Below are 13732 nucleotides of genomic sequence, written 5' to 3' on the forward strand. Positions count from 1 at the left end.
CTACTGTGGGCCAGGCAGTTTACCAAGCACTTTACTTCCCTAAGCCTCAGAGGTAAATTTTATTATGTCTGTTTTATAGAACATGGCTTAACGTGGAAGATCAGTGGTTGTGACTTGTGCTCTTTTTGCAATGAGTTATCTGAGACTACCTAACTGAGCAATGAGGATGGAGGATGTGGGAAATAAAATTCACTGATACTTACTATATATAGATGCTTTTAACAATTGTTTTATTTAGTCTCATAACAATACTGTGAAGTTGTACTGGTACTATACTTACTTTACAAATGTGGACACTAAGGCCCAGGGGGGTTCAGTGACTGGTTGGGGTCACACCACTACTGAGTGGCTGAGACAGTTTTAAACTTGGGACTATCTGATACTAAAGCCTATGCTCTTTCATCCACAGTGCTTTGTTTAGTTTTATGGGCTAGTCACATCTACTGGTAAGTGATTTTAGCAACTGAAAACTGCCGTGCCTCATTCTCCTGCAGTTCCATTTTCCTCTGGGTCTTGATGCCTTCTATATCTTCTCTAGCTCTGGGTTGGGGGAGTAGCTTCCCACATCAGAACATGTCAGTGGCGTGCAGGCTCCCAGTGAATGGAGGCACTCATGTGTTCTGTAACTGCACATTTATTAGGTCACAAAGCATCATCAAACCACGCTGGCCTTTGTCTGAATTCCCACTGGACAGTTTGGTCTCAGTATCAATATTGGAAATGTCAGTCTGGTAAACAGCCTTTAACAGGGAGGATGGAGGCTGAGAACAAAGTCTCCTTCAAATGAAACTCTAGCGGATGGGAGTGAACAGAGTCAACATCTTACTTGCTCTAAGTCCCCTGGAGTGGTTATGAAAGAGAGAGGACTTGCTGGATTGAGGAGAAAAAAAAAGCTTTGATTCATCTGAATTAATTTAGCATCTCCCAGGAGGGAGGGCTCTGGCATCATCCCCCTGTTCTCCATCCCCTGCATGCAACGCCCATAATCCCGAAGGACAAAAGACCAGTCTATGGTAGGGAGTGCCCACAGTGCCCCTTCTTCCACTTTAATTAAATCCATTTGTCCTGGGGGCAGCACTGTGCCTCATGATATCCAAGGGCTTTGATCTTTAACCCACACACATCTGAGGGAGTGGGAAGCTGGTGCTCAGAGTGAGGACAATCACTTCTTCCCATGACAGCACAGCTCAAGTTATGAGCTCTTGGAAATAGCAGACTCTGTGAAGTTGGGTGACGAATTTGAGACCTAACTTTATACTTACAAAGTTTCAAGGCAACTGGCAATACCCTTGCCTTGCCTTAAGTTCTTTGTCCTCATTTTTCAAAGGTGGATCCACCAGGATGGTAATGTGAATGGGTTTTTAAAAAGTCTAAAGGCAGAGGCTGCTCTGGATTGCTGGGTTTGACATTTAGCCTATTAAAGGTTCCCCTTCCAGACCCATTTATCTGCCCCCTTGATAGAAATAACCCCCACCCTCTGCCTTCTGCCTTTTTTTGGTCTGGAACAGATCAGTGCACCAACCATGGAGGACTCAGTACGATGCATCAGGGAGTCACGTGAGCTGCTGTGCTGGGCCAGGCACTGCTTGCTCCCGGCCGACTGCAGGTGGCAGAAGGTGCCATCCCGGGGATACAAGTGGTAGCTGTTCTTAGTGGTATGGCTCCATTTCAGAGCCACATGGAGTCAATGATCTTCTAGTCCAACCCTCTCAATTTAAAGATGAGGAAACTGAGAGCGGGGGAAAGATGGTGGAGGAGTAGGGGACCCTATTTCAGCTGGTCCCCAGAATTGAGCTGGATATCTATCAGACCACTCTGAGCACCCACGAAACCAGCCTGAGATGTAAGAAGATCTGGATCTCTACAAACAGAATATCGCAGGCAGTTGGTTTTGAGGTACGAAGCGGAGAGCTGTGATTCTGTGGGCAGATATGGGAGGATAAATGGCAGCAGGAGGGTGCCTGGCCATGGGGATCCTGCACCGCCAGTGAGTGACAGCCTTGTGCGCTGCGGACGGGGCACAGACTCGCAGACCAGCAGCGTTGGGAAAGGACTTTAGGGCACCCCCGGGGTGGATAACCAGAGCGGCGGGGTCACGCGCACGCGAACTGCAGCCCCCAGGACGGAAACCCAGAGCGGCGGAGTCGCGCGCGCGGGAACTGGGAGAGGCTGGCGGTTTTGGAAGCACAAAGGGCAGAGACGTGCCCCGACCTGGAGGCAGGACTGGGAGCGCTGCGGAGGGGCGCACAACCCAGGATGCTGCTGTTTATAGCAGCACGGACAGAAATGGAGACAGTGTGGCCTGGAGAGCTCACTGAAGAACAGACTGAGGTCTCTCTGCTCTGAGGCAGAGGGTTGGAAACAGTCTCTTCTGCTCTGACTTGCGGAAGAGACGCGGAAAGCCACCAGGGAAAGGCGCCAGAGAACAAAAGCCCCAAAGCCTGATTCCCACTGAGCCCATCCCCCGCCACAGGGCGCAGGGCAACTCCACCCAAACAGGGTTGCCTGAGTAACAGCGCAGCAGGCCCCTCCCGCAGAAGACAGGCTGGGAAAACAAGAGGCCAGCAACCCTAAGGTCCCAAAAAACAGGTGCATCTTGCTTGGGTTCTGGTCAATAATTTGGACTCTACATTCCCTCAAACACCCAACAGCAGAATGACTAGGAGGAGGAGCCCCCAAAACAGAAAAGACTCAGAGATTATGACTTATGCTGCAGATTTAAAAATGGATGCAGATACAACCAAGATGTCGGAGATGGAATTCAGGCTAGCAATTGTGAAGACAATGGCTAGAATGGAGAAATCAATTAATGGCAACATAGAGTCTCTAAGGGCAGAAATGAAAGGTGAATTGGCAGAACTTAAAAATGCTATCAATGAGATCCAATCCAATATAGATAATCTAACAGCCAGGGTAACTGAGACAGAAGAGAGAATAAGTGACCTGGAAGACAATATAACAGATAAAAAGGGAAAAGAGGAGGCCAGGGAAAAACAACTCAGAATCCATGAAAATAGAATCAGAGAAATAAGTGACACCATGAAGCGTTCCAATGTCAGAATAATTGGAATCCCGGAGGGAGTGGAGAGAGAGAGAGGACTAGAAGATGTATTTGAGCAAATCGTAGCTGAGAACTTCCCTAATCTGGGGAATGAAACAAACATTCGAGTCCTTGAGGCAGAGAGGACCCCTCCTAAGATCAAGGAAAACAGGCCAACACCCCGGCATGTAACAGTAAAACTTGCAAATCTTAGAACCAAGGAAACCATCTTAAGGGCAGTTGGGGGAAGAGATTCCTTACGTACAGAGGGAGGAACATCAGAATAATGTCAGACCTATCCACAGAGACCTGGCAAGCCAGAAAGGCCTGGCAAGACATATTCAGGGTACTAAATGAGAATAACATGCAGCCAAGAATACTTTATCCAGCAAGGCTTTCATTTAGAATGGACGGAGAGATGCAGAGCTTCCACGACCGGCAGAAGTTGAAAAGAATATGTGACCACTAAGCCAGCCCTGCAAGAAATATTAAGGAGAAAGACCCCAAGAGTGATCTACAACAGAAATTTACAGGGACAATCTATAAAAACAACATCTTCACAGGCAACATGATGACAATTAATTCATATCTTTCAATAATCACTCTCAATGTGAATGGCCTAAACGCTCCCATAAAACAGCACAGGGTTGCAGATTGGATAAAAAGACAGGACCCATCCATATGCTGTCTACAAGAGACTCATTTTGAACCTAAAGATACATCCAGATGAAAGTGAAGGGATGGAGATCCATCTTCCATGCCAGCGGACCTCAAAAGAAAGCCGGGGTAGCAATTCTTATATCAGACAAATTAGATTTTAAACTAAAGTCTGTAATAAGAGACACAGAAGGACACTATATCATTCTTAAAGGGTCTATCCAACAAGAAGATCTAACAATTGTAAATATCTATGCCCCCAACATGGGAGCAGCCATCTACATAAGCCAACTGTTAACAAAAATAAAGAGTCATATTGATAACAATACGTTAATTGTAGGAGACCTCAATACTCCACTCTCAGCAATGGACAGATCATCTAAGCAGAAAATCAACAAGGAAACAAGAGCTTTGAATGATACATTGGACCAGATGGACCTCATAGATATTTACAGAACATTCCACCCTAAAACAACAGAATACTCATTCTTCTCGAGCACACATGGAACTTTCTCCAGAATAGACCACATACTGGGTCACAAATCAGGTCTCAACCGATACCAAAACATTGAGATTATTCATATATGCATATTCTCAGACCACAATGCTCTAAAACTAGAACTCAATCAGAAGAAAAAATTTGGCAGAAATTCAAACAGTTGGAAGCTAAAGACCACTCTGCTCAAGAATGTTTGGGTCAACCAAGAAATCAAAGAAGAACTTAAACAATTCATGGAAATCAATGAGAACGAAAATACATCGGTCCAAAGCCTATGGGATACTGCAAAGGCGGTCCAAAGGGGGAAATACACAGCCATCCAAGCCTCACTCAAAAAAATAGAAAAATCCCGAATTCACCAACTAACTCTACACCTTAAAGAACCAGAGAAAAAGCAACAAACGACGCCTAAGCCATGCATTAGAAGAGAAATAATTAAAATTAGAGCAGAAATCAATGAATTAGAAACCAGAAACACAGTAGATCAGATCAATGAAACTAGAAGTTGGTTCTTTGAAAGAATTAATAAGATTGATAAACCACTGGCCAGACTTATCCAAAAGAAGAGAGAAAGGACCCAAATTAATAAAATTATGAATGAAAGGGGAGAGATCACGACTAACCCTAAGGAAATAGAAACAATTATTAGAAATTATTATCAACAACTCTATGCCAATAAACTGAGCAATCTGGATGAAATGGAGGCCTTCCTGGAAACCTATAAGCTGCCAAGACTGAAACAGGAAGAAATTGACAACCTGAATAGGCCAATAACCAGTAACGAGATTGAAGCAGTGATCAAAAACCTCCCAAAAAACAAGAGTCCAGGGCCTGATGGATTCCCTGGGGAATTCTATCAAACATTCAAAGAAGAAATAATACCTATTCTCCTGAAGCTGTTTCAAAAAATAGAAACAGAAGGAAAAGTTCCAAACTCATTCTATGAGGCCAGCATTACCTTAATCCCCAAACCAGGCAAAGACCCCATCAAAAAGGAGAATTTCAGACCAATATCCCTGATGAATATGGATTCCAAAATCCTCCACAAAATCCTAGCTAATAGGATCCAACAATACATTAAAAGGATCATCCACCACGACCAAGTGGGATTTATCCCCGGGATGCAAGGGTGGTTCAACACTCGCAAATCAATCAATGTGATAGAACACATTAATAAGAGGAGGGAGAAGAACTATAGGGTCCTCTCAATTGATGCAGAAAAAGCATTTGACAAAATACAACATCCTTTCCTGATTAAAACTCTTCAGAGTATAGGGATAGAGGGAACATCCCTCAAGCTCATAAAATCCATCTATGAAAAACCCACAGCGAATATCATCCTCAATGGGGAAAAGCTGAGAGCCTTTCCCTTAAGATCAGGAACACTTCAACATAGTACTAGAAGTCCTAGCGACAGCAATCAGACAACAAAAAGAAATTAAAGGTATTCAAATAGGCAAAGAAGAAGTTAAACTCTCTCTTTTCGCAGACGACATGATACTTTATGTGGAAAACCCAAAAGACTCCACCCCCAAATTACTAGAACTCATCCAGCAATTCAGTAATGTGGCAGGATACAAAATCAATGCACAGAAATCAGTTGCTTTCTTATACACTAACAACGCAACTGTAGAAAGAGAAATTAGAGAAACGATTCCATTTACAATAGCACCAAAGACCGTACGATACCTCGGAATAAACCTAACCAAAGCGGTAAAGGATCTATACTCTAGGAACTACAAAACACTCATGAAAGAAATTGAAGAAGACACAAAAAGATGGAAAAATATTCCATGCTCATGGATCAGAAGAATAAACATTGTTAAAATGTCTATGCTACCCAGAGCAATCTATACCTTCAATGCCATCCCGATCAAAATTCCAATGCCATTTTTCAAAGTGCTGGAACAAACAATCCTAAAATTTGTATGGAATCAGAAAAGACCCCGAATCACCAAGGAGATGTTGAAAAAGAAAAACAAAGCTGGGGGCATCACGTTGCCCGATTTCAAGCTATATTACAAAGCAGTGATCACCAAGACAGCATGGTACTGGCACAAAAACAGACATACAGACCAATGGAACAGAATAGAGAACCCAGATATGGACCCTCAACTCTATGGTCAAATCATCTTTGACAAAGCAGGAAAAAACATGCAATGGAAAAAAAGACAGTCTCTTCAATAAATGGTGCTGGGAAAATTGGACAGCCACATGCAGAATGAAACTCGACCATTCTCTAACACCATTCACAAAGATAAACTCAAAGTGGATGAAAGACCTCAGTGTGAGACAGGAATCCATCAAAATCCTAGAGGAGAACATAGGCAGTAACCTCTTTGACATTGGCCACAGCAACTTCTTTCAAGATACATCTCCAAATGCTAGTGAAACAAAAGCAAAAATGAACTTTTGGGACTTGATCAAGATAAAAGCTTCTGCACAGCAAAGGAAATAGTCAACAAAACAAAGAGGCAACCCACAGAATGGGAGAAGATATTTGCAAATGACACTACAGATAAAGGGCTGGTATCCAAGATCTATAAAGAACTTCTCAAACTCAACACCCAAAAAACAAATCATCAAGTCAAAAAGTGGGCAGAAGATATGAAAAGACACTTCTCTGAAGAAGACATACAAATGGCTAACAGACACATGAAAAAATGTTCATCATCAATTAGCCATCAGGGAAATCCAAATCAAAACCACACTGAGATACCACCTTATACCAGCCAGAATGGCAAAAATGGACAGGGAAAGAAACAACAAATGTCGGAGAGGTTGTGGAGAAAGGGGAACCCTCTTACACTGTTGGTGGGAATGCAAGTTGGTACAGCCACTTTGGAGAACAGTGTGGAGGTTCCTCAAAAATTTAAAAATAGAGCTACCATATGACCCAGCAATTGCACTCCTGGGTATTTACCCCAAAGACACAGATGTAGTGAAAAGAAGGGCCATATGCACCCCAATGTTCATAGCAGCCATGTCCGCAATAGCCAAACTATGGAAAGAGCCGAGATGCCCTTCAACAGATGAATGGATAAAGAAGATATGGTCCATATATACAATGGAATATTACTCAGCCATCAAGAAAGGATGAATACCCACCATTTGCATCAACATGGATGGAGGTGAAGGAGATTATGCTAAGTGAAATAAGTCAAGCAGAGAAAGTCAATTATCATATGGTTTCACTTATTTGTGGAACATAAGGAATAGCATGGAGGACACTAGGAGAAGGAAGGGAAAAATGAGGGGGGGGGAAATTGGAGGGAGAGATGAACCATGAGAGACTATGGACTCTGAGAAACAAACAGGGTTTTAGAGGGGAGGGGGAAGGGGGGGATAGGTTAGCCCGGTGATGGGTATTAAGGAGGGCATGTACTGCATGGAGCACTGGGTGTTATATGAAAACAATGGATTGTGGATCACTACATCAAAAACTAATGATGTATTGTATGGTGACTAACATAACATAATAAAATTAAAAAAAAAATAAAATAAAGATGAGGAAACTGAGACCCAGAGAGGTTCAAGGTCACAAAGCCACTGGGTATAGAATTCAAATAGGACCCAGGGCCTCTGGTAGAAGTCCTCCTCTGTTTACTGAAGACTTTGTCGTCTCCCTCATCTACCTGCTTCAGGGACCTGACTCCACAAAGCCCTGGACTTGGACTGACCTGAGTACCAGTCCTCACTCTGAGGCCAACTTGCTGGTGCTGTAACTCTTTGGTTCTCAATGAGAATCTTGTGAAAGGGCAGGCATGGGGAACATAATAAGATCTGTATTACCCATGTCACAAATTTTGCTGTTAATAAGGGATAAATAAAATGTCAAATGGGAAAGTAAGGCAAAATGCATTAATTAAGAGAAAATGTGATATACGTATAAAGCCTGATTATTATTTGGCAATAAGATGAGTTGTTCAGTTTTATTTCTTCCTGCTACAGACACTGGAGCCAGCCAATCAGGCCAGGCCAGAGATGCAAGAGATGAGGGCTCATTAGCATGGAAATCCCACAGAGAAACTCAGTGCTCCCTAGAAGTCTGCAGAAAGTGTGTGTGCATGTATATGTGTGTGTGTGTGTGTATATGTACATATTTGTATGTATGCACATGTATGTGCTCATCGGGATCTGTATCTTGGGTAGACGTGTTGGTGGGGGGAAGACATGACCCCTTTCTGCCTTTTGGCTGATCGAGGAAAAGAGAGTGACAGGAATGGATGGAGGCCCACCTGTCAGCCACATTGAGAAGAGGCAGCACCGTCCACTGCCACAGGCTCAAGCCTTCATTGGTGGCAACATGCCAGACCATTCTGCTTTGTTCCTTCCCAGTTTTGTTCTCCACCAGCACCAAAGAGACATTTCCCCGCAAGACTCCACGGATGAGCCAGGACATTCGGAGCTGCAAGGGAGAGAAGAGCCAGAGGACAGGTGTTAATGTTAAAAGGAAGCCTCAGGTCCCCTTCCTGGAATTCTCAAAGATATTGTTGGAGACTCAGCCAAGGGTGCCCAGGAAGGAAAGCTGGTGGCTGCCTGATCTTGCTCAGTCTCCCAAAATGGCTTTCATGAAGGTTTAAGGAGTTGGGCAGGAACAACGATGGACAATTTTGGAATTTTTTTCAGGTTGATCCTAAGTTTCACCAGATTCTGTGTCTGAGGTGATATTGAGATCCATGGGATAGTAAATGAACTTCTTAAAGGGGATCCAAAGATTCTTGTCTGTGGCCCCAATTCACTTTGTGATCTTGGATAAGTGATTTTATGACTCAATTTCTTTAATGCCTTAGGTATCATAGATTTTTTTTTTTTTTTTAAAGATTTTATTTATTTATTTGACAGAGAGAGAGATAGCTAGAGCAGGAACACAAGCAGGGGGAGTGGGAGAGGGAGAGGCAGGCTTCCTGCTGAGCAGGGAGCCCGATGCGGGACTCGATCCCAGGACCCCAGGATCATGACCTGAGCCGAAGGCAGACGCTTAACGACTGAGCCACCCAGGCGCCCCGGTATCATAGATTTTTATTCTCCCCTCCCCAGACTCTAATAATCTTATCTGAATGATACTATACCTTGTATTAGCTAACTGGAGACTCTATGACTTGATACCTGTGGGCACTTGTAGGCAAAGTTGAGACAAAAATCTTGTATTGAGATACTTCAAGTATACAAGTATACTTGTCATCCATTTTGACAAAAGGAAGCTACAATCATATGTTTTCATTGTGTCTTGATTAAAGGTTCCTATGGCATTGTTCCCTAGACATATGAAAGGGACTGTAGCTAATATTTCTTTTTTAAAAAATTTTTTATTGTTATGTTAATCACCATACATTACATCATTAGTTTTTGATGTAGTGTTCCATGATTCATTGTTTGTGCATAACACCCAGTGCTCCATGCAGAACGTGCCCTCTTGTAGCTAATATTTCTAAAAGAGTTTAAGGGCAGTCATGCCCTGAGTCAGTATATACTATAACGAGGTCTCTGATCTTTGTGTTTTATAGAAACAATCTATAAACAACATTTAAAACTTAGGACAACCAGAGCATATAATTGTCCCAAATATTCCCGTTCAGATCCTGTAATTAAAAAAATGGCTATTGTAGAATAGAAGGTAAAATATATCCTCTGGAAAACAAGAGTTTTCATCCGCTATGGTGCCCCCTTTTCTTTGTTTCTCATTGTTTGAAGACATGCTTTTCTGTAAATGACCATTCCTTTTTCTCCCAGTCCCTGAGCTCAAGGTTGCCTCACAATTTGATCAAAGAGGTCACATACCATGAACTTTCCACTTTGTTGCACATGACCTCTTCACTAACGAGGTCACACCTGGCACTGGGATGCCCAAGTGCTGTTCTACTTCTGAGAGCCTGAGTCAGGTAAGCCTGGTCTATAACTATACTTCTTCCCTTATACCTTCCCCTTTCCCAAATCCAGTGTAGCAAAAGTACTTGTCACCAATGAGCACTCCCTGGATAACTTAACAAATCTGTTAATTGTTTTTCCTGACCTCACTTGCTTCCTTGTGCAGTCTGGATGCCATGACTAGAAATTTTAATCCTACCATTGTCAACTAACCTCTCTCAGCCCTTAGCCCATGCCCTGCAGTGCCTAGCTTGGGATATTGCTTGCCACATCCTTTCTCTCCTTTTGCTCCTTGGCCACAGAATATTGCTGATTTGGACTTCTGTGAAATCAGAATGTTGAACCTCAATGCCCTGGATGGTTAGTGGTACTTATTCATCCACTGTTGATTTCCATAGTTGATTTCTGAACACCCACAGCACAATGGGTGTTCCAAACTCTTCCTCAAACACTAATGCTATTACCTCTTGGTACCTAACTCTCTTGATCATTATTTTGATTCTTACTTTACTGATAAAGATTTACTATATTAGGTGAAATCTCCTTTAGCCTCTCTGCTTTCCTCCCTTCCTTCCTTTCTTTTTCTTCCTTCCCCTCTCCCTCCTCTTCCTCCCCCTTCTCCTCTCCCTCTTTCTTCTTCTTCTTCCTCCTCCTCTCCCCCTCCACCTCATCCTTCTTCTTTACATAGGTGTTTATTTATCCACCTTCTTTCTTCTTTTCCTGTCTTAGAGGAAGATGCATCCTTCATTTTCTTCTATGCTAATCCCTCATGTTTTACCACCCCCTAGTCCTTGTTCTCTCAGAAACTTCCAGCACCTTCAGACTCTTTCTGCCTTCTGGGTCTCCTGTCTACAAATAAGATCGGCTTTCACCTGTGCCAGAAAAATATCCTTTATTTGATCCTGCTAGCTGCTCTGACTTGCAACCTATTTCTGTACCTCCATTCAGATGTTAACATCGTGGATAACTGGCATGTAACTGCTTTTATTTCCTTGTTGCCCATTCTTTCTTTAAATTCTTTTAACCTGGCTTCTCTTCTCATTACTCTAACAAAGTAGCAGTCACAATGTCCTTTATAACTTACTCTTTCAACTCTCTCCATGGCCTCTTAAAGTGCCTCTCCCTCTCTACTTTCTCCCTTCTAAATTCTTTTGTGTATCTCGATCACATCTTCCTGTTTACCCCTGCCATCTGTGACTCTTCAGTGGTTTCTCACTCCCTATCAATTAATATCAAAGCATTCGTGTTCCTCTGTAATCTAAGAAAATAAGCTTTTTAGGCATTCAATGAATATTTATTGAGTACTTATGCTGAGCCACATGTATCCTCCACCCTAGAATGGTCTAAGAGTTTGCATTAGAGAGATCTGGATTCAAAAACTGTTCTTGTCACTTTGGTCCTTTTGAAGCTCAGTTCTGTATTCTCTAATATGAGAATAGGTTTATCTACCTTATAGGATTATAGTGACAATTTAATGAGAGATAACAAATAGTGTAACAAAATGGTAAAAAAGGCATTTCGGCTGAAGCACTGACACAATAGATCCTACACTTCAAAAGGATGTCTGACAGCACAGTGATACAGGACTCTCATGAGGGGGTGGATAAAAACAGGTTACACAGTTCTTAATCTCTCATCCATACTTTGGATTTTTTAAAAAGTTGGTGGTTGACTACTAGGAGAGAGTTTTTGGAATGTGCTTTTTGTATATCATGAGTTCCACCTCACTTTACTCTCCTGCAAAGAAGGTTCCCTCTTCATCCCAAGTCAAGAGAGAGAGAGCAGTTTTAATGATAGCCCCTTGAGCACCTGATATCAATCCCCTGCAGTTTGGGGAGCTCAATAGAATACTGTCTAGCTCCTACCTGGAAAATCCAAAGCATGAACAAGGGGCTGACTGGCTGCTCTAATGGCAGAACAAAGGCAAGGTGGAAGCACTGAATGGCCTGTACTCCCAGAGTCTGGCAGTATACAACACGCATGAGCATTACACATAGACTACAGTGAGCCATGTACACGGGAGCCCATGTGGGTCATTTTAGATCTTGTCCAAGAGGGCTTCTTGAAGGGGTAAATAGAACTCAGAAGAAAGAAGCTGCAGGCATCTCAAGATGCCCAAGGACAGAGGAAAGAGTAAGTGATTACCTGGAATGATACATATATCCTAGTCAAGGTGAAAGATTCCTAGCCATAGTGGAGGGGGTGAGGAGAAAGGTAAATCTCCCAAGAAACCACCAAAGTGCCCTCCTGTGAAAACCAGTAAGCCTTGTCACATCCAGAGAATACCAGTGCCAGATCACCGCAACAGGTCTGGTGGAATGAGATTTTCTTTTTCCCCTTAACCTCTTTTCTTTTCTCTGCACTTAAGACCTTGAAGGGTCACAATTAAGCCAGAAGACTGAAAAGGAGGAGAGCTGAGTGAAGAAGAAGAGAGATCAATGATCCTTTCCCTGATCTCAGGCTTCTCCTCTGCAGTAGGGCCAAGCATGGCAGGGCAGGGGAGGAAAGAAGCCCTAACTTTATTTTTATTTTTTAAATAATTTTTAAAAGATCTTATTTATTTATTTGAGAGAGAGAGAGAGCAGAGCAGGGGTGAGGGACAGAGGGAGAAGGAGAAGCAGAATCCCTGCTGAGCAGGGAGCCCGATGCAGTGCTCGATCCCAGGCCCCTGGGATCATGAACTGAGCTGAAGGCAGACCTTTAACTGACTGAGCCACCCAGGTGCCCCAAGAAGCCCTAACTTTAAAGTGAGGTTGAAGTTCTGATCAGATGGGCATTTTGATTTCTAAATAAGCCTGCTTTGTGTTTTGCAGTGACTAAAAAACTGTATTACCTTAGAGCACCCAGACAAGTAGTTTTCACCCAGTAGTCCAAACGTGGGGGCCCAATAGATGTTAGTCCTTAGGCTCCCTCACGTCAGTCTACATACCAGCTCTGCACCTGACATGCATTTTTCTGCTTCTGTGCTTTTGATCCTTCCATTTTCTCTACCTCTTCTTTCCTTCTCATCACTTAAAAAAAATTCAATCTATTTAATTTTCAGGGAAACTTTTCTTATCATCTGTCTCAGAATGACTTTCCCCTCCTCTGAAATCTAACAGTTGAGGCTATTGGGATCATCATAGGACACAGCTCTGCTGCCTTGTCTTCCCTCCATCCTCCATGGACCACAAGTTCCTTCAAGGCAGGGACTGTCTTATCTTGTATTCACAGTCGTTGTCAAGTGAGGGCACACGGTAGGAGCTGATCAGTGTCAGAATATATAAAGATTTATACACTTCCAGGAAGAGCTTCCTGTCTTTACCCAGTCCCCTCTCAGGGACAGAAACCAACTTTGCACCTGTGAAGCTCCTTAGCACTTTCCTGCATTCTAGGGGTTGAGTTCTAGGGGGTGGGTTCCAGGGAAGGGAAGGGGATCCAGGCATCTTGCAGCTAACTTGGCTGTAGTTGAAATGGCCCAGTTCTCAGCTGTTCTTAGGAAACTTTCAGTCTGAAGTAGAGTCTGCCAGTGACCTGAGCATGTCAGTGAGGTAGAGTTCTGTCATACTGACAGTGGGGCCATTGGCTTGCTGACTGTTGAGCTTTCTCCACCTGCCTGCACTGTATTTTAGGCCAATAGGGCCTGGAAAGTGAGAACGGTACTGGCTGCCAAGAGATGGCTTCCCTAG

General features: G+C 43.2%; 1 protein-coding gene across 1 annotated transcript in view; it reads right to left on the minus strand.

Annotated features, from left to right (window-relative positions):
- Window positions 1–13732, minus strand: part of ALK (ALK receptor tyrosine kinase) — a 688728-nt gene that overhangs the window by 94772 nt on the left and 580224 nt on the right. The window contains exon 9 of the mRNA XM_064572054.1: window positions 8435–8604. Coding sequence (XP_064428124.1) covers window positions 8435–8604 — 170 coding nt within the window. The remainder of the gene's footprint in view (window positions 1–8434; window positions 8605–13732) is intronic.

Source organism: Mirounga angustirostris, unplaced genomic scaffold (assembly GCF_029215605.1).
Source record: "Mirounga angustirostris isolate CCGP_5_RB_7025 unplaced genomic scaffold, mMirAng1.0.hap1 SCAF_10, whole genome shotgun sequence".
Taxonomy (NCBI): Eukaryota; Metazoa; Chordata; class Mammalia; order Carnivora; family Phocidae; genus Mirounga; species Mirounga angustirostris.